The sequence below is a fragment of the Schistocerca nitens genome, chromosome 2, assembly GCF_023898315.1.
Source record: "Schistocerca nitens isolate TAMUIC-IGC-003100 chromosome 2, iqSchNite1.1, whole genome shotgun sequence".
Classification (NCBI taxonomy): domain Eukaryota; kingdom Metazoa; phylum Arthropoda; class Insecta; order Orthoptera; family Acrididae; genus Schistocerca; species Schistocerca nitens.
Window position 1 is genome coordinate 26,738,254 of NC_064615.1, and position 23,980 is coordinate 26,762,233.

The 23,980-nt window shown below is 42.3% G+C and overlaps 1 protein-coding gene across 1 annotated transcript in view; it reads right to left on the reverse strand.

Annotated features, from left to right (window-relative positions):
• Window positions 1-1,953: 1,953 nt before the first annotated feature.
• Window positions 1,954-23,980, reverse strand: part of LOC126234229 (tropomyosin-1, isoforms 33/34-like) — a 37,201-nt gene continuing 15,174 nt past the window's right edge. Inside the window, exons 2-3 of the mRNA XM_049942917.1 lie at window positions 7,271-7,634; window positions 1,954-2,295 (exon numbers count right to left, since the gene is read on the reverse strand). Coding sequence (XP_049798874.1) covers window positions 1,954-2,295; window positions 7,271-7,634 — 706 coding nt within the window. The remainder of the gene's footprint in view (window positions 2,296-7,270; window positions 7,635-23,980) is intronic.

The window sequence follows — 23,980 nt, forward strand, 5'->3', positions numbered from 1 at the left end:
TCAACCCAAATTGTTGAACACGGGAGTCCGCAGCAGACGATGCTCAGGTTTTCTCATGCTTACCCAACGACATCATCAAATACGATCGCAGTGGCTATGCCATCATCGAGAGAGGACTTTGGATCAGGGAAAATGTTCGTCCTGGTCGGATGAATCGTGTTTCTTGTTACACCATGTTGGTGATCGTGTCCGGATATGCCGTTATCTAGGCGAATGGCTGCTCGAAATATACATTGCGTCTCTGACGCAGGCAGATGGGGATATTATTATGCAATGGAGGGCATTCACCTGAACTTCCATGGGATCTGTGGTAGTAACCGAAAGCACCATGACTGCTATGGACTATGTGAACATTTGCTACGGACCACCTATATCCCATGATGCAAGATTTCTTATCCGGCGGCGACGGCATGCTCCAGCAGGATGACAGTTCGTCTCACAAGGCCAAATTCGTGCTACAGTAGGTTGAGGAGCATGATAGTGAATTTATGTTATGTCTTGAGCAGGAAATTTGCCTAATCTCGACCCGATGGAACACATCTGGGACGTTATCGAGCATCAGCTCCGCGCCTGCAAATCACAGGCCTGTTATTTACGAGAACGAGGCGAAAAGTGCGAAGACAGTCCTACCAGTGACTTGTAGAACCTATGCGAAGCACAATCACTTAAGTACTGTGTTCCAAAGATGGACCAACACGCTACTGAACAAATGGTCACAATGTTTTGGCTACTGGTGTGTGAGAGCAATGTCAGTAGCAAGAGGCTTGTCTAGACCTTACCTAATAGAACCACAAGAGCGTTTCCGTTCCCAATTCATGATTTGAGTATAAAAAAGGGAGGGTGGGTGGTTGAGGAATCTGGCTAACATATGAAAAATAATTGCTGAGGATTTTCTATTGTCAAGTAAAATGAAACATCCACTCAACCGCTCTCGTCTCTTAATAATTCAATTCCAGCATTATTATCTGTTTTCTTGTACTAGCAATATGAAGGACTCTGATCTTGAGGACGTGTCGTTCATATGAACAGTGATTTACCTCTTTACGAACAGAGCGTGCGAATAAATACGAGGGCTATTGGGGAAGTAACTATCGATCGGTCGCGAAATGGAAACCGTTGTGAAAATTCGATGAAGCTTTTCACAGATGTGTTGCACAGTGTCCCTAGCATGTCCCTCGATAGCATCACGGCGCTCTTTTCAGTTCTGAGCGCAAGGTGATCATGTAAAGATGCCTCCTAGAGTAACTGTTTCTCCCGCCAAGTATGAGGGCCTAGTGAGAAATTTCGCCTGATGCCATGCAGCACACATAACTGTCATGGGTTTCTTTCTTCATGAAAATTCTCGTTCGCACTACGCAGAGCTATGAAGACATCCTGCAGCATTTTCGATGGGAAGTGTTTGATCACCCGCAGTACATCCCGTAATTGGCTTCCCCTGAGTGTCATCTCTGCTTACATGAACCGTTGGCTACAAAGACAACATTTTGGCGCAGCCAACAAGCTGTAGGACAACGTAAAGTATTGGCGGAAAGCACAGGCGGCTGCCTTCTATGACGAGAGTATTGGAATGCTGGCACAGCGGCTATGTAGACAAGTAGTTGCAAGGTGTAGCTAACGGTTGCAAATAAAACATTTTGATTTTCTCAGTGGTTTCCATTTCGCGACCGATCGGGACTTACTTTGCTAATAGCCCTCGTACGACAATAATGTTTCAGCACCATGCCTACCAATACAGACTGTTATTCTGTTATATATAGTTTAATACCAGCACAAAAACATTCCGCTGACATCAGTATACATCAATACAAAACAAAAGCAAAACAGTCTAATGATGATGACAAAAAATTTTGTGGGGCTCACAGTGTGTAGGTAATATGACAATCAGATAGTATATGCGCTTGAAATGGCAGAAGGACATGAGCGCTCACGTCGTAATGCCACAGAAACTTGCAGTTAAGACTCCTCCGCAGGTGCAGCTTCGCCTTCAGGCTCAGCTGGTGCAGGTTCTTCTGCCGGCGAAGATTCTTCTCCGGCCGGAGGTTCTCCCCCTGCCGGAGGTTCTTCTGCGGCCTCAGGCTCTGCTGCTTCTCCCTCTGATGGCGCTACTTCTTCAGACGGTGCACTTTCTTCCGTAGGAGCTGCTCCAGCTGCGGACTCTTCTTCTTCCATTACCACTGATGGATACCCTCCGCGAATCAGTTCGTGCACCATCTCTTGTGCCATTTGCGTACCAGAGGTGTCAGCTCCCATCTCGGGCGCAGCCTCCGGCACCTCCTGCGCTGGGGCTGCTGCCACCTGCTGACAAACACGCACCACTTACGCACAATAATAGAATGAGACATAGAACAATTTATTTCTATTTATAGTAGTCACGCTAGTAACTCTTCATCGATTAAATCATAGAAAGAAGTAATGAGTAGATAATGGATCTTGCTCGATATCCTTAATGAGAAATATCACGTTTCAGAAATAAAAAAAAAGAGGAGTGAAATCGTCATATGTGCAAGAAACTTGCAGTGTATCCCAAGAGGGCATTATAGCACGATTACTGTCAGAAACGTAGGTTACACAGTAAGTTTTAAAAAAGTTCTTTGTTCTTACAGGAGAAAGTACTGGGAAAACTAGAAAAAAGTGCTGCTAAAATATTTGCGGAAACAAATACACAGACGGAAAACAGTTGCAACAGCAAGGAGTTGTGCAACATAACGAACTTGCTAGGTGTATTTCTACATCTGAAAGATGGTGTCTATTCAAATTTCACACCAGTCGCATAGTAGATGCAAATCAAGGGTGCCTTAAACACACGCTGTAACAGTCGTGATCGTTAGTTACCTTTGAGGTTACACGTGGAAAGTTCATCTTAGTCAATAATGCCTTTAAGGCGACAAAGATGTAATTATCAACACTTCACTTCGTACAATAGGGCTACGAGAATCTGGGTCTTCCTTCAGAGATACTGCAGAAAGACTGGGCAGGAATGCAGTCACTGTAAATGACTGCTGGCAGCGGTTGGTCACGAGAATACACTGTCTCAAGAAGATCGGGCTCCGGACGACCACTTGGGAAGACCATCGTGTTCGGTGTATGGCTCTGGCGCATCGTACTGCATGTGCAGCAGCACTTTCAGCAGCAGTTGGCACCACAGTGACACAACGAACTGTTACAAATAGGATACTTCAAGGGCAGGCCCGAGCCAGGCGCCCTGCGGCGTGCGTTCCACTGACCCCAAACCACCGCCATCTACGACTTCAGTGGTGTCAAGCGAGAGCTCATTGGAGGGCAGCGAGGAACTGTCTCGTTGCCAGTGATGGTCATGTCTTGATTACAACGAGGCCACTTGAGGGCGTGCAAACCACCCTGTCTTTTTGCTAGACACACCAGACCTAGACCTGGAGTTACGGTCTGGGATGCGATTTCGCACGACACCAGAAGCGCTCTCTTGCTTGTCCCACGCACCCTCACTGCAAAAATGTACGTCAGTCTGGCGATTAGAAATGCCGTGCTGCCATTCATTAACAGCATTCCAAGGGATGTTTACCAACAGCATAAAGGTCGCTCACATACCGTTGTTGTGACCCATCATGTTCTACGGAGTGTCGAAATGTTGCCTTGGCCCGTGGAATCACCAGAACTGTCTCCAGTCGAGCATACATGGACATCATCGGACGACATCTCCAACGTCATCCACAACCAGCATTAACCGTCCCTCTATTGACTGACCAAGTTGAACGGGCATAGGACTCCATCCCACAAACTGACATCCGGCACCTCTACAACAGCGTGTATGTACGTCTGTATGCTTGCATTCAACAGTCTGGCGATTACACTCACATTTGGAACGGTTTATCTCGAGCTTACATTAGCCTGTCATCTTGCAATGTTAATCATTAACATACATTACTTAGACAAATGTATTCCCGAAATTTCAATCCTCCACATGAATTTTTTTCTTGGTGATGGGTTCTTTTCCGTCAGTCTATTTGTTGAGAATGTATTGCGTCCTAAGATATGTCTGTTGATAGTCTACTAGATTCTCAGTGTGTTTTACCACTCAGTCTTACACATCGGTTAGCCCTCTTCCTCAAAGAAACATGAACTGGTGCGAACACTCATTGCTGCCATCGGATATGGTCACTTGCGTGTAATTCGCCTGCGTACACTTTGTCGATAGGCGTAGACCAAACCAATGCTTTCAAATGTCCTCATAGCCTGAAATTTACAGGATTAAGGTCAGCAGAAAGGGGAGTCCATCCTGCTTGGTGTCATCGACCAGTCTACCGTTCATTATACTTTTTCTTAGGTATTAGTCGCAGATACCGGAGTGATATCATATTGTTTGTCTTTCTGCAAGGATAGTGATCTTAAATAGCGCGGGTAATTTGTCGTGCAAAAATTCGTGATAAACTGTGTCTGTTAATTTCTGTGGTAAAGTATGCGCTTCTATGACTCTGCACACACATTGATACTAATGCGAATGTGTTGCCTTGTTTCTACGATCACTTAAGGATTTTCATCTACCAACACATGGTTGTTGTGGTCACTCATTTTCCTTCTCTGTGTGAACTCCAATTCAACCGCAAATAAAATGCAAGCTGTGAACTGTGGGATTTCAGAGCTCCCTCTTAGAATCCAGTGGCTGATCTGTAATCTGGCGTGTCAGTCTCGTGGCCAGACAGATTCTAGAGCCTGCAAGCAAGCGATTTGGATTAAGTAACTGGGTGTGCAGAACTGATTATGCAAGATCGTGGTTAACACCTTCAGTAGCTCAAATTATTCGCACACGTGTGTTTAGGATCATCTACTCACTTCTCCATATCTGGAGTGTGAAATGCTCGAGTTCTACCGCGATCCCTTGTTCTTGTTTCGAATAATTCTGTGTCTGCAACTCACTGGAACAACCTGCTGTACGTTTTGATCATTTTTTACAAATGTAACGTGGAAATATATCTGCTCGAAGTATAGAGCAACAGAAGGTACTAAAAGATGTTGACCGATTTCTGTCTGGTCGAATAATATGTGTTAATGTTCGGATGTTGTTGTTGTTGTGGTCTTCAGTCCTGAGACTGGTTTGATGCAGCCCTTCATGCTTCTCTATCCTGTGCAAGCTTCTTCATCTCCCAATACCTACTGCAGCCTACATCCTTCTGAATCTGTTTAGTGTATTCATCTCTTGGTCTCCCTCTACGATTTTTACCCTCCACGCTGCCCTCCAATACTAAATTGGTGATCCCTTGATGCCTCAGAACATGTCCTACCAACCGATCCCTTCTTCTAGTCAAGTTGTCCCACAAACTTCTCTTCTCCCCAATCCTATTCAATACCTCCTCATTAGTTACGTGATCTACCCACCTTATCTTCAGCATTCTTCTGTAGCACCACATTTCGAATGCTTTCTATTCTCTTCTTGTCCAAACTATTTATCATCCATGTTTCACTTCCATACATGGCTACGCTCCATACAAATACTTTCAGAAACGACTTCCTGACACTTAAATCTATACTCGATGTTAACAAATTTCTCTTCTTCAGAAATGCTTTCCTTGCCATTGCCAGTCAACATTTTACATCCTCTCTACTTCGACCATCATCAGTTATTTTGCTCCCCTTTACTACTTTAAGTGTCTCATTTCCTAATGTAATTCCCTCAGCATCACCCGACTTAATTCGACTACATTCCGTTATCCTCGGTTTGATTTTGTTGATGCTCATCTTATATCCTCCTTTCAAGACACTGTCAATTCCGTTCAGCTGCTGTTCCAGGTCCTTTGCTGTCTCTGACAGAATTACAATGTCATCGGCGAACCTCAAAGTTTTTACTTCTTCTCCATGGATTTTAATACCTACTCCGAATTTTTCTTTTGGCTCCTTTACTGCTCGCTCAATATACAGATTGAATAACATCGGGGAGAGGCTACAACCCTGTCTCACTCCTTTCCCAACCACTGCTTTCCTTTCATGTCCCTCGACTCTTACAACTGCCATCTGGTTTCTGTACAAATTGTAAACAGCCACGATGGCTGCGACAAGTGGAACATCAGCGACCTTGACGGATTAATGTATGGTGCGGCATTATGGGAGGAAGGATAATTGGCCCCCATTTTATCGATGGCAATCTAAATGGTGCAATGTATGCTGATTTCCTACGTAATGTTCTACCGATGTTACTACAAGATATTTCACCGCATGACAGAATGGCGATGTACTTCCAACATGATGGATGCCCGGCACATAGCTCGCGTGCGGTTGAAGCGGTATTGAATAGCATTTATCATGACAGGTGGATTGGTCGTCGAAGCACCATACCATGGCTCGCACGTTCACCGGATCTGTCGTCCCCGGATTTCTTTCTGTGGGGAAAGTTGAAGGATATTTGCTGTGATTAGTTCACAAAGGTACATGTATCGCATTGGAACAACCGAAATAAAATGTTCCTACGTACCTACGTTCTGTATTTTAATTTAAAAAACCTAGCTGTTACCAACTCTTAAGACAAACTGCAGTTTGCGGAAATTATTAAATTCAATTAGTACTATCTACCAACAAGGTCACTCGACTAGAATACAAATGAGGCACTAATAGCCATAACGGTCAAAACCACACCGCCTTCGACCCCACATTTAAGGGAATATCAGAGAAATGCGTGAGACAGTTTTTCGGTTATGCTCATAGGTAGAACGTTGGCCTACAGCACAAATCTGTCTGACTCAACATAAGATCAACAGATGTCGGAAACATGAATAAATGCTACACTCACACAATTGACTATGGTGTGCCTTATGATACTCAGCTCCTCAAATCGATTACTGTATGCTAAAATCCAAAACTTAATTTACTATATCTCATTTAGGATCCCACAAAATAGGTTTTTCTATCAGTAGAACTGTAACATATAGTGATGTCCGATCTAATTTTACTATATATTTCAGGCTCATACACTAGACATACTTCACGATGCATTTCAGCAGGTGAAGATCCTTCTGCCAGCAAAAATCTAATCACAACGCGCACTTCACAACTGAGGCCGTGCAAGTTGTCACTGTCATTGCGATCTGCTATCACCAACTGGCAAACGGCTACTGAATCAAATCAACAGTCGTGAGGTCCCCTCGTTAATCGTTTCCCAACCAGTGTTGCTTATCTCATTCTGACACATCTACATTTTTCCATCGTAGCTGAGTGCATCATTCATCACGCAAACAGGCTACAGTGGAGTCCCTTAGCAACTGTACCAGCGGCGCTCACGGGTGGGATCGGAAGGAGGGCCACTCACCACCTTCGCCTCCGCCTCCGCCGCCGCCTCCGCCTCGGCCTCGAGCGTCACCGCCTGCAGTACAATCTCCTCCAGAGAGGCGTGTGCGGCGGCGGCGGCGTCCCCGACAGGCAGCTGCAGTCCCTCCTCGGGGAACTTCATGGGCGACGTCGTGACGGACACCATCCTCGGGCTGGCCAGCGGGGAGCCCACCTTGCCGCGCGCCTTGTACATGCGGCCGTCCGTGCCCTTGACACCACCCTCCAGCAGCTGGATCGCCTCAGGCCCCCACTGCTCCAGGAAGTGACCCACCCGAGACACGCGCTGCTGGGCCGTCGTCACCGTGTGGCTCCCTCCACAGTAGCGGTTGCAGATGTGTGGCTGTCTGCAATCAGTAAATTACCCCAAGTTATTCAAAGGCAATCAAATTCCGAAATTCCAGAAACCACACAGAAAACTACACTACTGGCCATTAAAATTGCTACACCAAGAAGAAATGCAGATTTTGTTGTTGTTGTTGTGGTCTTCAGTCCTGAGACTGGTTTGTTGAAGCTCTCCATGCTACAGTAAAGCTGCATGCCCTCGGGAAAAATTACGGCCGTAGTTTCCCCTTGCTTTCAGCCGATCGCAGTACCAGCACAGCAAGGCCGTTTTGGTTAATGTTGCAAGGCCAGGTCAGTCAATCATCCAGACTGTTGCCCCTGCAACTACTGAAAAGGCTGCTGCCCCTCTTCAGGAACCACACGTTTGTCTGGCCTCTCAACAGATACCCCTCCGTTGTGGTTGCACCTACGGTACGGCCATCTGTATCGCTGAGGCATGCAAGCTTCCCCACCAACGGCAAGGTCCATGCTTCATGGGGAAGATGATGCAGATGATAAACGAGTATTCATTGGATAAATATATTATACTAGAACTGAAATTTGATTACATTTTCAAGCAATTTGAGTGCATAGATCCTGAGAAATCAGTACCCAGAACAACCACCTCTGGCCGTAACAACGGCCTTTATACGCCTGGGCATTGGGTCAAACAGAGCTTGGATGGCGTGTACAGGTACAGCTGCCCATGTAGCTTCAACAAGATACCACAGTTCATCAAGAGTAGTGACTGGCGTATTGTGACGAGCCAGTTGTTCGGCCACCATTGACCAGACGTTTTCAATTGGTGAGAGATCTGGAGAATGTGCTGGCCAGGGCAGCAGTCGAATATTTTCTGTATCCAGAAAAGCCCGTACAGGACCTGCAACATGCGGTCGTGCATTATCCTGCTGAAATGTAGGGTTTCGCAGGAATCGAATGAAGGGTAGAGCCACGGGTCGTAACATATCTGAAATGTAACGTCCACTGTTCAAAGTGCCGTCATTGCGAACAGGAGGTGACCGAGACGTGTAACCAATGGCACCCCATACCATCACGCTGGGTGATACGCCAGTATGGTGATGACGATTACACTCTTCCAATGTGCGTTCACCGCGATGTCGCCAAACACGGATGCGACCATCATGATGCTGTAAACAGAACCTCGATTCATCCGAAAAAATGACGTTTTGCCATTCGTGCACCCAGGTTCGTCGTCGAGTACACCATCGCCGGCGCTCCCGTCTGTGATGCACCGTCAAGGGTAACCGCAGCCATGGTCTCCGACCTGATAGCCCATGCCGCTGCAAACGTCGTCAAACTGTTCGTGCAGATGGTCGTTGTCTTGCAAACGTTCCCATCTGTTGACTCAGGGATCGAGACGTGGCTGCAACCGCAATCGCGATAGGCTACAATCCGACCTTTAACAAAGTCGGAAATGTGATGGAACGCATTTCTCCTCCTTACACGAGGCATCACAGCAATGTTTCACCAGGCAACGCCGGTCAACTGCATTTTGTTTATGAGAAATCTGTTGGAAACTTTCCTCATGTCAGCACGTTGTAGGTGTTGCCACCGGCGCCAACCTTGTGTGAATGCTCTGAAAAGCTAATCATTTGCATATCACAGCATCATCTTCCTGTCGGTTAAATTTCGCGTTTGTAGCACGTCATCTTCGTGGTGTAGCAATTTTAATGGCCAGTAGTGTAGTAACTTGGAAATCCCCCAACAATGCTCTAGCAGAATTTCAGATAGACCACGTAGCAATCTCCATGAAAAATGCTAGAGAAATGATGAACGTAAGAACTAGGAAAGGTGTTTTTGAGTCTGATCGTCGCCTTCTCCAAATCAATTCAAAATTTATACCCAACAGACAAATCAAGAGAACCAACAGACCTTTCAGAACAGATACAGAGTACCTGCAACTAAACAAGAAATAAATAATAGAAGAAATTACGAAAATCAACAGCGACAACTGGACGAAACTGTCAGAAAAAATGAAAGCACTGATAAAATTGGGGCAAACACCGAGAAAAAGGACACATCGGTGGTGGAAGATGACATGCGACAGAGCCATGAAAGACAGAACACAAGCCTGGAAAAAATTTAACAGCCATAGAACACAAGAAAAATTGGAAGAATTCAACAGGATACAGAAAAACACTTCAAAAATAATCCGCAGAGAAAAAAGATGTTACGAAAACAGCAGGTTGAAGGAGACAGAAGAGGACTTCACCAGAAACAACAAACTGAATTTTTAGAGAATATTCCGAGAAAATATGACAGGATATCAACCTCCAAGCTTATGCTTCAAAAGACAAGATGGAACACTGGAGACAAATCCGAGGAAAAACTGTGAAATATTAGCTCGATACTTTGACACCTTACTCCACTGCGATGAACGAAAACAGAGATTACAGTTTACAAAACCAGAACCTAACCAGGACTCCGAACCCCCAACACACGAAGAAATAGTGAAAATAATAAAATCATTGAAAAATAACAGATCACCAGGAGAAGATGGACTGATTGGAGAAATATGGAAATTAGACCATGAAAACATCTCACCCAAAACACATAGAATAATCAAAAACATCTGGGAAACAGATAATGTGCCAAAAGAATGGAATTCAGCCCTAATACCCACCCTCCATAAGAAAGGAGACAAAACAGACCCTAATAACTACAGATGAATTTCGTTACTCCCTCTGACATACAAAATTCTCTCCAAAGCTCTGTTAAATTGCCTAGACCTCAAATAGATCCACATATCGGAGAGTACAAAGCAGGGTTCAGGAAGGGAAGATCGTGTAGCGATCAGATCTGGTGTCTGAGAGCAATATGAACAACGAGAAAGTCCAGAAACATCACAATAACATTTGTTGATTTTAAGAAGGCCTACGATTCCATAGAGAGAGAAACACTTTTTAGTACACCGGAAGAAATGAAGGTAGACAACAAGACCAGAAATCTAATCTAAGAAACATGAACAAATACAAAATCCAAAGTAAAGTTCATGGGAGAGATCTCGAAAATGGTTCAAATGGCTCTGAGCACTATGGGACTTAAAATCTGTGGTCATTAGTCCCCTAGAACTTAGAACTTCTTAAACCTAACTAACCTAAGGACATCACACACATCCATGCCCGAGGCAGGATTCGAACCTGCGACCGTAGCAGTCGCGGAGAGATCTCGGAACCGTTAGAAATCAAGACAGGAGTGAGACAGGGCGATGGCCAGTCACCCATTTTATTTAACGCATTTTTAGGGAAAATAATCAGGACATGGGACAAAAGAGTCAATGGGGTAAATATGGGAGACACAAAAATAGAACCATCAACATAAAATGTCTGGCCTTTGCCGAAGTTATAGCCATCATAACAAATAACACAAAAGAAGCCAAAGAAGCCCTAGAGAAACTACATGAAATCGCAGCCAGAACAGGACTACAAATTTCGTATGAAAAAAACCAGTACATGGACACAAAATCCACAAACAGATACCCATTGGTAAGAAAGTATGGAAAGATAGCACAAGTATAAAGTTTCAAATACCTGGGAGAGACTATACAGAAAACAGGACTAAACTCGACAGCCAACGAAGAAAGAGTTGCAAAGCTACAAAAAGCCTACAGACTTACATGGAACCATTACAACAAAAGAGGTATTTCCGTTAAAGCGAAATTAAGACATTACAAAAAGTAGTCTTACCAGAAACCTTGTATGCTTCACAAACGGCAGTAATAAGGGGTAGAACGAAAATCAAGGAAATGGAAAAGCAGGAGAGGAAAATTCTGAGAAAGATCTATGGGCCAGTTTATAGACAGGGGATCTGGATAAAAAGACCGACAAAACAACTGTACAAACAGACAGAGACAATAACAGACAACATCAGAAAAAGAAGGGCTAAATTCTATGGGCACATTTATAGGATGAACGAAAATTGGCTGATCAAGAAGATTTTTAACATAGAGATGAGTAATACGATGTAAACTAACTGGGTAAAAGGAAACCTTGAAACACCTAAAGAAACTGAATATCTCCGCAGAAGAAATAACAAACAGAGAGAAATACAGAGAAAAATCAGGAAACGTAAATTCGAGGAAACACCAAAAGAGAAGAAACCAGGAAAGAAGGGGAAGAAGAAACACAGTGAATATATGAGAGGTTTATGGGAAGAGAAAAGAAAGAGAACATAAAAAGTGTCATGAATATTGATTGTTTTTTAACGCTCTTCTAAATGGGGAATTAACGATAATGATAATAATAAATGTACTCAAATGAAATGAATGGGTCGATGGGGATGAAACCGATGCTGAGGCATTGAGATGAGCCGAAATCACTGCACACTGTTCACAAATGCCTACTGTGCAATGTAATGAACGAGACTGTGACAGTTGAAAATTCGTGTCAGACTGGAAGACGAACTCGGATTACCAATTTTTCGCGAGCAGTTCCCTGAATCGTTAGTCGACGTCGTCACGACTCCAGGATTGATTCAGACTTTTTGGCTTCGATCTGTGGAGTGTGTCCACCAGGTGACGCAGAATAACACCGCCTATTTCTTGGAGAACTATGGCTTACCCTGCCGCTGGGAATACACCGACAGAAAAAAAAATCGCAGCACCAAGAAGGAGTTGTTTGACATAAACGAAATTTGGTAGGCATGTTTTCTACAGATGAAAGATTGTAAGCGTATTGTCATATCGCTGGCTTAGTTGTGGAGTATCTTTGCGGGCGGCCGCGTCTGTTGAGTCGAGCGTGGGACAACGAACTGTTATGTTGTGTTGTGGATAGCTCTGCATGTAAGAAGCATTGGTAGTATGGAATTTGAAGTGTTGCTACAAGTGCTATTACAGTAAAGTGATAAAATAAGTAAATGATTCAGAGGAAAGTGCGTCAAGAAGTAATTAAAAATGAGCAGTAACGCCGATAACATATTGTGTATCCTCTCCTTGCGTTGTAGGGAAGCAGCCTACTCACGCTGTAGTAAATTCACATCAGTTTCCATTGTGTGCCAGCCAGTCTGCTGTAACTAGCTCTGACGTAATAAATGTTGCGCAATACCTTAAAAATCAAGCAAGTGACCTAAAACTTTTATAGCATGTCAGGAATAATGATAAATTAATGTGTGTTAAATATCAGTTCGATAACTTAAGCCATTTCCGAAATTTGGACGTTTTTCTGCAAAAATAATTGGCGCAACAGAAAAGAGCTAGAGACTTCAAAATTTATATTTAGATTCATCTTTCATAATGATTTAATAAAAACTGTACTTTGGATTTCACAAATTAAGATTTTAGTGGAGATTCACGATTTTCTGGTTTTCGTCTCAAAACTAAAGGAAGCAAGATAGATTAAGTAGGCTAATGAATAAGGTTAGGATGTTTAGATTTAAATAGGTTGGAGGTCCGCTATGACTATGAAGATGTGTGAAGTTTCTTTTGAATACCTATAAGGTTCTAGCAATAGCGGATCTCAAAAGGGACAGTTCAGAGCTCATCTGCTGCGTGCAGTGCAATTAAATTAATTCTCTCGCCCAAAATATTTAAGTTAGCCACGTCAAAATTTTATTATCAATACTTACCTGCGTGCTGAATGCACAGTTAAATTAAGAGCTTCATCGGCCATCAGCAAGAGAAGCTATAATTAATTATGTAACTTGAAGTGGTGCGTTACTAGCCCAGCGGCTAGTCGGGACAGCCGATTTGATCAGGCGTTCCCTCAGCCGTCCGCACCGCGGCTTTATATAAAAGAGCGCTGCGCGAGGAAGGAAGGCCCCAGTTCTCTCCAGACGCTGAATGACACGCCATCTGTGTCGGCAGCCGCGTTGCGCCGGTATCACTGCTACTAACAGCCTCGGGTGCCGTATTAAGTTACTAGAGATGCGCGTAACCATGAAATCATTTCAAGTGATTTTCATTTTCTAGCTTCAGTTCGCGTATTGTCGTATTTTCACGTGCCGTCGCGGGAAAGACATTCTACCAATTATTTAGCGTGGCGTTTGATGAAATATTTTCATCAAATTATGGCGAGCATTCTTTTTAACATTTAATTCGGACATTTATAGTTGCATCAGCGCATTAGACTCTGAACTGCTCTGTTAGTTAGGTTGTAGGGATACTTGTGTTTTTTTTTTATTTGTGAATTTGAGAATATACTCAACTATTTTGGAAAATCGTTTTTGATTGGAAATCCCGGACAATCTCCTAATTCCTCAGAGTTATAAGCTGCAGCTATAATATTCTTCTCAGATGAAGTGGGCACTAGGAACTCTACGTACAGGCTTCATATTTCGTTAAATCACTTTCTGGGGGCCTATAAAGTAAATAGAGAGCCAGTGTTGAGAACGGCGAAAGACAGCATTAACAACATTCTAATAGCCAGAAGCTGAGACAACAACAAACTTTTATACAGCAACAACAATATTTCCCTTCTTCTTACTCGCCGCCCCACATATGGTGCATCGGCCGGGAAATCAACTAAGTGAAAGTGATTTTTAACTATTCGGATTCGCGAGTGGAATGCGACACGCAGCTGAGTAATAGAACAGTGAAAGTGTTACGTGTGCATGTGGACGACGCAATTGGATTAACAACGCATCTGGATTGACGGAGCTGGCACTGAGTCTAGCGGTGCTGCCGGCATCGCGAGTAGCCAGTTTCGCCGCACCGCAGTCGTCAGCCGCAGCAGCCGGGGCCGAGCCTGTAGTTACGGGCAGCGCAAACACACAACAGCCGTCGGAGTGCCGTCTGCAGTTCAACGTGCCACGTCGCCTCAGTAATCCTGGTACGCCGCGCCGACAACGTCGTGCAGAAGGAACTAAGTTAAGTGAAAAGTTGTTAAAAATTTTACTAACCTGCACTAAAAGACTGTCGGCGATGGAACCGCCAAAAGAAACCGAGTTTAAACTTAAATTAGAACCTATGTCTGTTGAGGGATCTGTAAATTCAGACAACGGTTCAAGTGTAAATATGCATGGAAGTAGTAATGTTAAGGTGAAATATGAAATATTGTCTCCTGACAGTAGTGTGGGAAGGGGCAATGATTCAATAATAGAGACCCCTGTAGTAAAGCAGAAAGCAGAAATTGTAAATTTATTGGATGATAGTTTCTCTGATGAATTAATAATGAAACAGTCATCAGAGATGGTAGAGTTTAAGAAGGAGAAGTTAGATATAACTGATCAATCTGAAGTTTCATTTAGTTTTAATGATTCTGGTATTGGAGTTAGTTTTTCGTCACCTGAGTGTGATAAAAAGCCAGCTAGTAAGCAACCCAAAGATGCTGGGGCTGTTGATCTAAATGTTATATTACAAGCAATAGCCGCCAGTCAAACAAATTTTAATATGCGGTTTGAGGCAATGGACAATAAATTAGAATCCAATAATGCTGAATTAAAGTCTGAAATAAGTGAACAGGTCAAAAGCAGTAATGCTGAATTAAAATCTGAAATAACTGAAGTCAAAAGCAGTCATGCAGAAATGTCAGCTAGAATGAATGCTGAATTAAAGTCTGAAATAAGTGAACAGGTCAAAAGCAGTAATGCTGAATTAACATCTGATATAATTGAGGTAAATAACAGGATTGTGGCCAGTCAAACTAATTTTAATAAACGATTGGAGGTAATGGACGATACCTTCAAGGCTGGTTGCAATAAGTTGAAAGAGGATTTAGACAGTTTAAATTATAAAATTGATTACAATCATGAGGATATTAAGAAAAAGGTTGCTCAACAGTTTTCTGAAATGTATAAAACAGTTAAATCCGAAGTTGCTGAGGTTCGCAAAGACTTCCAAATGGAAGATGCGAAGCTGGAGCACGAGTTAACAGAAAAGATCGAGGCGGAATCTGAACTGTGCTCAGATAGAATTAAAGATGTTAATATAAAAGTGAACATATGTCAAGCTGACATAGATGCAATCAAAACTGATACTACTCATATTGTACAAAGAGTAGATAATGTTGAAATGAAAGTAGAAAATATTAGTACTAACATTGCTAACATTGAGAGTAAAGTAGCTTCAGTAACTTCTGGTAATGGTAGTATACAACAAGTTGTAGCTGCAAACGCCGCTTTTATCGGGTGTCGGCAGTTCTTGCGGTTCGATCCAGATAAAAATATTCACCCGCTAGATTTCTGGAACGATTTTGAAGATGTGATTCCATCAACTTGGTCTGAACGAGAGAAAATCTCATTTGTTAGAAGCCATTTAGCAGGTGACGCCATGCGTTGGTCAGCTGACGTTATGTTAAAGTGTAAAACATTAGCGGAATTTAAAACAGCTTTTATTAATGAGTATTGGTCTAGCAATAAGCAAAATGAAGTGTTGAGAGAATTTTGGAGTGGAAAACGCTTCAATGCAGCCAAGGAATCAATTAAAGAGTTTGCTAGGTCATGGATTTCACGTTTGTCACATTTGGACGAAAAGCTGAAACCTGAAATGATTATACTAGGTCTTGAAGCCAAACTGCCATGGTATTGGCAAACTAGAATTATATCTGCCCCTAGAGATAATCTGGATCGTTTCATTGAATATTTGGAACGTGTAGAACGTGTTGCTGCCAATGAGGAGCAAGCACGTAATAACAGAAATGCCAATAACAGTAATAGTAATTTTAGGAACGAGCAAAATGGCAATGTAAACATCAGAACAGTAGGTGTTCGCCATCCTAGGAGAGGTAGGAATTGGGGAAATAATTATCAGAACCAACAATGGCATCCAAATGACAGTAATGTTGTGCCAAACAAAATTATGCAAGTAAACCACAGTACGGAAAGCAATGCTATGCCAGCTAACTATAATGAAAATAAAGGAAACAGTAGTAGGCAGAGGCAGGAAAACTAGTTCCCGTCTATGGGGACACTGGCGCTCGACAGGCGGTTACTTTTCCTAAGCCAGTAGTTAAGGGAATTGGTAAGACAGATCAAAATACTCAATCTGAACATGTGGATGAAGAGTCGGTAGCACCTAAGGATACAACAGAAATATTACATCACTCACAATATTTGATAGATACCGTGTTAGAGACGCTTTCTAAGTGGGAAGAGAAAGAGAAGGCGCAGCAGTGTAATGATAGGGAGGAGCTACAAAATAATGAATTGACAGGTGAAGAAGCAGAAGAAATTCATGCTTATATTTACGATGAAGATGATGTGCTCTTATCTAAAGTGCCTGTGCAGGATGTTGATAATGTACTAATAGATTTAGGACAGGAGGTAAGTGAGAATGTAGAGGGTAAGTTGTTGAGGGTCGATGAACCCGGTATCTGTGACCAGTTGTCACTTGAGAAGGAAACCGACGATAATGGTGAAAGTGGTTTAGCTGTAACTAGTGTTGTGCCCGGTCTGGAGACGCAGAATCGCTCAGACTACAGTAATTTGGGTTATGTTCAGCAGACTAAATGTAATGAAGTCGTGCGGTGTTTCGATTTAAAATTAATAGACCGACTGGAAAAGGCAGCTGAAAATGTAATTCAGGAAACCCCTACACACTGTGACCTAAAGGTAATGAAGACTGATGTCGATCACTTTAGTTGGAGACGAATCCAAAAGGAACTATTAGATGAATTTGAGAAAGCACCTGTACAACCTAGAATAAGCCACCCTATAATAACAGTGAATATGTTGGGTATCAATGTACGTTGTCTCTTAGACAGTGGAAGTGAGGTGAGTGCAATATCTCAGTCCTTCTTTGATGCATTACCGGGTAAAGACAAGCTTACAGTAATGAGGGTATCAGGACTAAGAATAATTGGTGCTACTGGCAAGGTGTCAAAAACGGTAAAGCAAGAAGCTTTACTACCCTTTAACATTAATGGTAATTTAATTGATCATCCATGTTTAATTGTAAACAATCTCAGTATTGAGGTTTTAATTGGCATAGATTTCTTGTCAAAATATCAGAGTGTTGTTGACTTTGAAAGAAGCCAGTTAAAAATGGTCTTGCCAATAACCGGAGTAATTATAGTACCTTTTAGTGATAAACATGTAGTAACTGATGATGTAACTTGGGAGCTGCCTATACGAGTTCTGAGAAATAGGAGATATTGGGACGAAAGTGTTAATCTTAGTAACAGTAAGCTAAACACAGAAGAAGAAGAAGCAATAATTTTGGGCAAAATAGAAGCTAAATTGCAGGAAATCGATAAGATTTCAGCCAATCAGAAGGAAGAACTGAGACAGGTTCTAAAAAGGCACCATAAAGTATTTTCAGATCGACGTGGCGTGTTCATAGGCAGCTAATGAATGCTGTAGGGAGGAGGTTGTTCTATAACCTCTACACAGTGTGGCAGCTGTGCAGTCCCAGCTGTGTGAGATCTTCTTTCCCATTTCAGGTCTCACTCATTCTTCATCTTTCCTATCTACAAAAATTTCGACCCCTTCTTTCCAGTAAGAAAAATTTCTGAAGCCAGCATTCAATTAATGAAGGCTGTAGGGAGGAGGTTGTTCTGTAACCTCTACACAGTGTGGCAGCTGTGCAGTCCCAGCTGTGTGAGATCTTCTTTCCATTTCAGGTCTCACTCAATCTTTATCTTTCCTATCCACAAAAATTTCGGCTTCTTCTTTCCAAATACTAAAATTTTCCGTTATGATTATCAATACAGCATTCAGCCAATGAATGCTGTAGGGAGGAGGTTGTTCTGTAACCTCTACACAGTGTGGCAGCTGTGCAGTCCCAGCTGTGTGAGATCTTCTTTCCCATTTCAGGTCTCACTCACTCTTCATCTTTCCTATCTACAAGAATTTCGACCTCTTCTTTACAACAAATTAAATTTTCCGTTATGACTATCAAGTCATGAGTTATGTAACCATTCTATCTACCGATTAGTGAAGAAAAATACCTGATATGACAAACCTAATAGTGACAAACAATAGAGAAGTATGACGTAAATTAAGATACAAATGTATTTGAGTAACAATTATGTATAGAAACTTGGTAATATTGTAAGTACAAAGTGTTGTTTGATTGGAAATGGTCCCACAATAGTAATTTAAAAAGATGTACAAATTCATGTTCGAGCAGGATCTGAAGTGGTAGTGAAACTTAGTGTAAGCATTGGAGCTAACTAAGAAATAGTAAAAGAGATTGCTTAGTGTTACGAAAAATATGCAGATAAGTTGTAAGATTAAACTCACCTGGTGTAGCAAGGAAAGGCAGTGTAATAGAATTGAGCAGTGTTTGTGGTTGAGACGTGAAGGACACGTCCCTGAAGTATTTATAAGGTTGGAGCTGGCCATTATTTTGGTGTAGTGTGTGACAGGATACACCTACACGCATTGAGGTTATGAGTTGGAGGCGTGAATGCGACCATAGGTACCCTTATGTTAGATGAGACAGAGCAGCTCATGGTGTCCTATAGGTTTAAGGAAATTAGCATTACGCTCGTCCATAATTACTTGATGCACTTTAGTGGTAAGTCGAGAGAGACTACCTGTGGTTTCAGCGTCCGATCGAGTGGAAATGGATTGCCACGTGAGCAAACTAATCAGCTGCAATACACTAGAGATATGAAATAAATGTGCTATCCTATGCTTTAAATATTAATAGAGTGTGTGTTAAATAAATACATACACTAGCAAAGTAAATAAGTAACAGAATGGCAGACGTGAAACATTATTTTAGCTCAGCATAAATACACTTCAAAGTAAGTAAGTACCCAATTGCAGATGTGGAACTGACACCACAGCAGAGGACCAATAAGTGGATTTAGTAGTCAACTAAACGTAGTGTGTTTTGAACACTCACAACTGCACTATTACCAAATGTTACTCATATGTACAAAGAAGCTGAGAAAACAACCACTAATCGTACTCATACTGTCTCTAAGAATAAGTTAATCAAAGATGTCAGCTAAGTGAATAAGATACAGATTTGTCAGGAATGTACCGAGCATTGGTTCAGTGTTCCGAACCAGAAATGATAAATTCAGATTAAATATGATTTATGATAATATGCCTTGAGCATAAATTTTCTCTAGTACATGACTAAAGGCGTTTTGAGCCATTTGTTTAACGATTTTATGACAATTAAGTAACCGCGAAAGTAATACTGAAAAAGTTCTGTTAACTTTGTTCCAGCAAAATATTGAAAGCTAAAATGTATATATCCCCATTTCATTGTGACCCACCCTTAGATATTAAGTGAACAGAGTCTGAGGCACTCTTTTTGTTTGTTCTACAGGACAAACCAGATAACGGCAGCCTGGTAGCTGCGTGAAAGCGTGGAGTGACTTGGACACAATTCACAGTGACCCCTCCCCTTTCCCCATGTAATTTAGAGTGAACGAGAAGGACGCACACCATAGCAACTTCCCCTCCTCTACCCTTGTGAATGGAAGTGTAGGACGCCAGCCAAAGCGGCTACAACCACGTGTGTAAAAATCATTTGTGAAAATTTTCTTTCAGGTTTAGAAAAGACTGATAAGAGATAATCATCTGTTTATGTATCATGTTATTTTCTTTGAATTTGTGTATGTAAAAATGTATTTAATGTATTTAATGGATCTACGATTTTCATATTTTTTCAATTTGCATGTGCTTGTTCGTCTAAGGCAATATGTATGCCAAAATATTTCATTGACTTTGCTTGAAATTTGAATGACATTGTTTAAACGGCAGTGAACATGCCTACAGTTTAAATAATTAATGTAGGTAATCAGTTTTCTTTAATGTGTCTATATGTTTACATTTCAATTTTCATAGGGAGTTAAACTGTACTCTTGCTTCCCTTTTTGTAATTAAATTTTTTTTCATTCATTAACATTCATAAACAAAAAATTTAAGTAGAGGGTAATGTAGGGAAGCAGCCTACTCACGCTGTAGTAAATTCACATCAGTTTCCATTGTGTGCCAGCCAGTCTGCTGTAACTAGCTCTGACGTAATAAATGTTGCGCAATACCTTAAAAATCAAGCAAGTGACCTAAAACTTTTATAGCATGTCAGGAATAATGATAAATTAATGTGTGTTAAATATCAGTTCGATAACTTAAGCCATTTCCGAAATTTGGACGTTTTTCTGCAAAAATAATTGGCGCAACAGAAAAGAGCTAGAGACTTCAAAATTTATATTTAGATTCATCTTTCATAATGATTTAATAAAAACTGTACTTTGGATTTCACAAATTAAGATTTTAGTGGAGATTCACGATTTTCTGGTTTTCGTCTCAAAACTAAAGGAAGCAAGATAGATTAAGTAGGCTAATGAATAAGGTTAGGATGTTTAGATTTAAATAGGTTGGAGGTCCGCTATGACTATGAAGATGTGTGAAGTTTCTTTTGAATACCTATAAGGTTCTAGCAATAGCGGATCTCAAAAGGGACAGTTCAGAGCTCATCTGCTGCGTGCAGTGCAATTAAATTAATTCTCTCGCCCAAAATATTTAAGTTAGCCACGTCAAAATTTTATTATCAATACTTACCTGCGTGCTGAATGCACAGTTAAATTAAGAGCTTCATCGGCCATCAGCAAGAGAAGCTATAATTAATTATGTAACTTGAAGTGGTGCGTTACTAGCCCAGCGGCTAGTCGGGACAGCCGATTTGATCAGGCGTTCCCTCAGCCGTCCGCACCGCGGCTTTATATAAAAGAGCGCTGCGCGAGGAAGGAAGGCCCCAGTTCTCTCCAGACGCTGAATGACACGCCATCTGTGTCGGCAGCCGCGTTGCGCCGGTATCACTGCTACTAACAGCCTCGGGTGCCGTATTAAGTTACTAGAGATGCGCGTAACCATGAAATCATTTCAAGTGATTTTCATTTTCTAGCTTCAGTTCGCGTATTGTCGTATTTTCACGTGCCGTCGCGGGACAGACATTCTACCAATTATTTAGCGTGGCGTTTGATGAAATATTTTCATCAAATTATGGCGAGCATTCTTTTTAACATTTAATTCGGACATTTATAGTTGCATCAGCGCATTAGACTCTGAACTGCTCTGTTAGTTAGGTTGTAGGGATACTTGTGTTTTTTTTTTATTTGTGAATTTGAGAATATACTCAACTATTTTGGAAAATCGTTTTTGATTGGAAATCCCGGACAATCTCCTAATTCCTCAGAGTTATAAGCTGCAGCTATAATATTCTTCTCAGATGAAGTGGGCACTAGGAACTCTACGTACAGGCTTCATATTTCGTTAAATCACTTTCTGGGGGCCTATAAAGTAAATAGAGAGCCAGTGTTGAGAACGGCGAAAGACAGCATTAACAACATTCTAATAGCCAGAAGCTGAGACAACAACAAACTTTTATACAGCAACAACAATATTTCCCTTCTTCTTACTCGCCGCCCCCCAGCGTGTCGCACAGCATCGATCATCCGCGCCGTGTTCGGTCTCCCAGAATGAACCAATGTGAATCAGTAAAAATTAGTTATCATGAAATAGTGCAGTCAAGTGCCAGTGTCTTGCAGCGAGCGTGAGAACGTGCGTTCGAACATCGCGTTTCCGCATTATCAACAATCAGCCGCGCCGCGACGGTTACGCGCACGCTCGTACAAGTGAGAACAGAGAACTGAAAATTTAACTTTACGGACAGTGTTATATCATTACAAATGAGAGGGAGGACTGGCACCAAAAGAAATCTGTGTATGCCTGGCGAGCGTAAGAACTTTCGTTCGATTATTGGGCTTTCGCAACATCAACAATCATCCGCGCCGTGTTCGGTACGCGTACGCTCGTCCAAGTGATATTGTGGACTATTGATCATCCATTAATTGGGATAACACTTCAGAATTAGAATGTAAACAGTGCAACCTGCGATTTTCTTTAATCGTCTCAGAATATAGTTGTTCATACCAGACGTCGAACAGTGTTGTGTTTTAACGTTGAGTGGCTACCCTAAACCCGCTTGCATATTTCGATAGATAATTTCAGGCAAGCCAGCAGCAGTGTGGAGCACAACAGTACGACCGCCGCGGGGTTACCAGGTACGTGGTGTGGACAGGGCGCACGGTCAATACGGTCGAAATGAGAAACAAGTTTAAAGGTACCCCTGCCATATGTACTCCTGGGTGCGTTACAAGATGATTCTTCAGATTTCACGCCGGCCGCACAATAATGACGCTAACAGCGCACTATGAGCATGAAAATCGGGTTTGCTTTAAATAATACACTCTCTAACGGTTAAGAGCGTCAGTTTCCTTTGAGGCTGGACGCGATGAGTTGATGTTAGTCAAGAAAGGCTTCAAAGATGCCATTATCATCACCTCACTGAGTCTGAAGTACGTCGTGTAACAGGGCTACGAGAAGCTGGATGTTCCTTCTCCGATACTGCAGAAAGACTCGGCAAAAACGTAGCCACTGTACATGATTGCAGGCCGCGATTGATCACGAGAATGTACTGTCTCTAAAAGACCATGCTGCGGAATGTCTTGTGGCACTACCGAGGGGGAACACCTCCATGTAGCACCTCCATGTTCGGCGGATTGTACTGCATATGCAGCAGCAATTGGCGCAGCAGCTCTCACCACAGTGACACTACGAACTGTTATAAATCAGTTACTTCAAGGAGAGCTCCGAGCCAGTCACCCTGTAACGTGCATTCCACTGATCCCAAACGACAGCCATTTGTAGTTCAGTAGTGTCAAGCGAGAGCTCACTGGAGGGCAGGGTGGAGATCTGTTGTGTTTTCTGATGAAAGCCGGTTCTGCCTCTGTGCCAGTAATAGCTGTGTGTTGGTTAGAATGAGGCCAGTTGAGGGCCGACACTGGTCCTACACCTGGAGTTATTGTCTGTGGTGAAATTTCGTATGATTGCAGGAGCACTCTCGTGGTTAACCCACGCAACCTGACTGCAGATTTTTACATCACTCAGGTGATTCAAACTATTGGACTGACGTTCACGAACAGCATTCAGGGGGTGTTTTCCATCAGGATAACGCTCGCCCACATACTAGTGTTGAAACACGACTTGCGCTACGGAGTGTCGAATTCTAGCCTTGGCCTGCCCAATCACAAGATCTGTCACCAATCGAGCACATACGGGACATCATAAGATGACAACACCGTAATCTACAACCAGCATTAATCGTCCCTGTATTGACTAACCAAGTGCAACAGGCATGGAACTCCATACCACAGACTGACATCTGGCACCTGTACAACACAATACATGCACGTTTGCATGCTTGCATTCAACATTCTGGCGGCTGCACCGGTTGTTTATGTACTACTATTTGACATATTCAATGGCTAATCACTCGCTTACGTTGACTGGTGATCTTGCAATGTTAATCACAGATACATGTTACCTAGACAAATGTATTCCCGAAAATTCGTTACTCTACAGTAATTATTTTTTGGTACTGCGATTTTTGTCTGTCAGTGTATAAGTGGAGGTAACCATGAGGTTTTAATTACCATGTCGAAAAAAATTA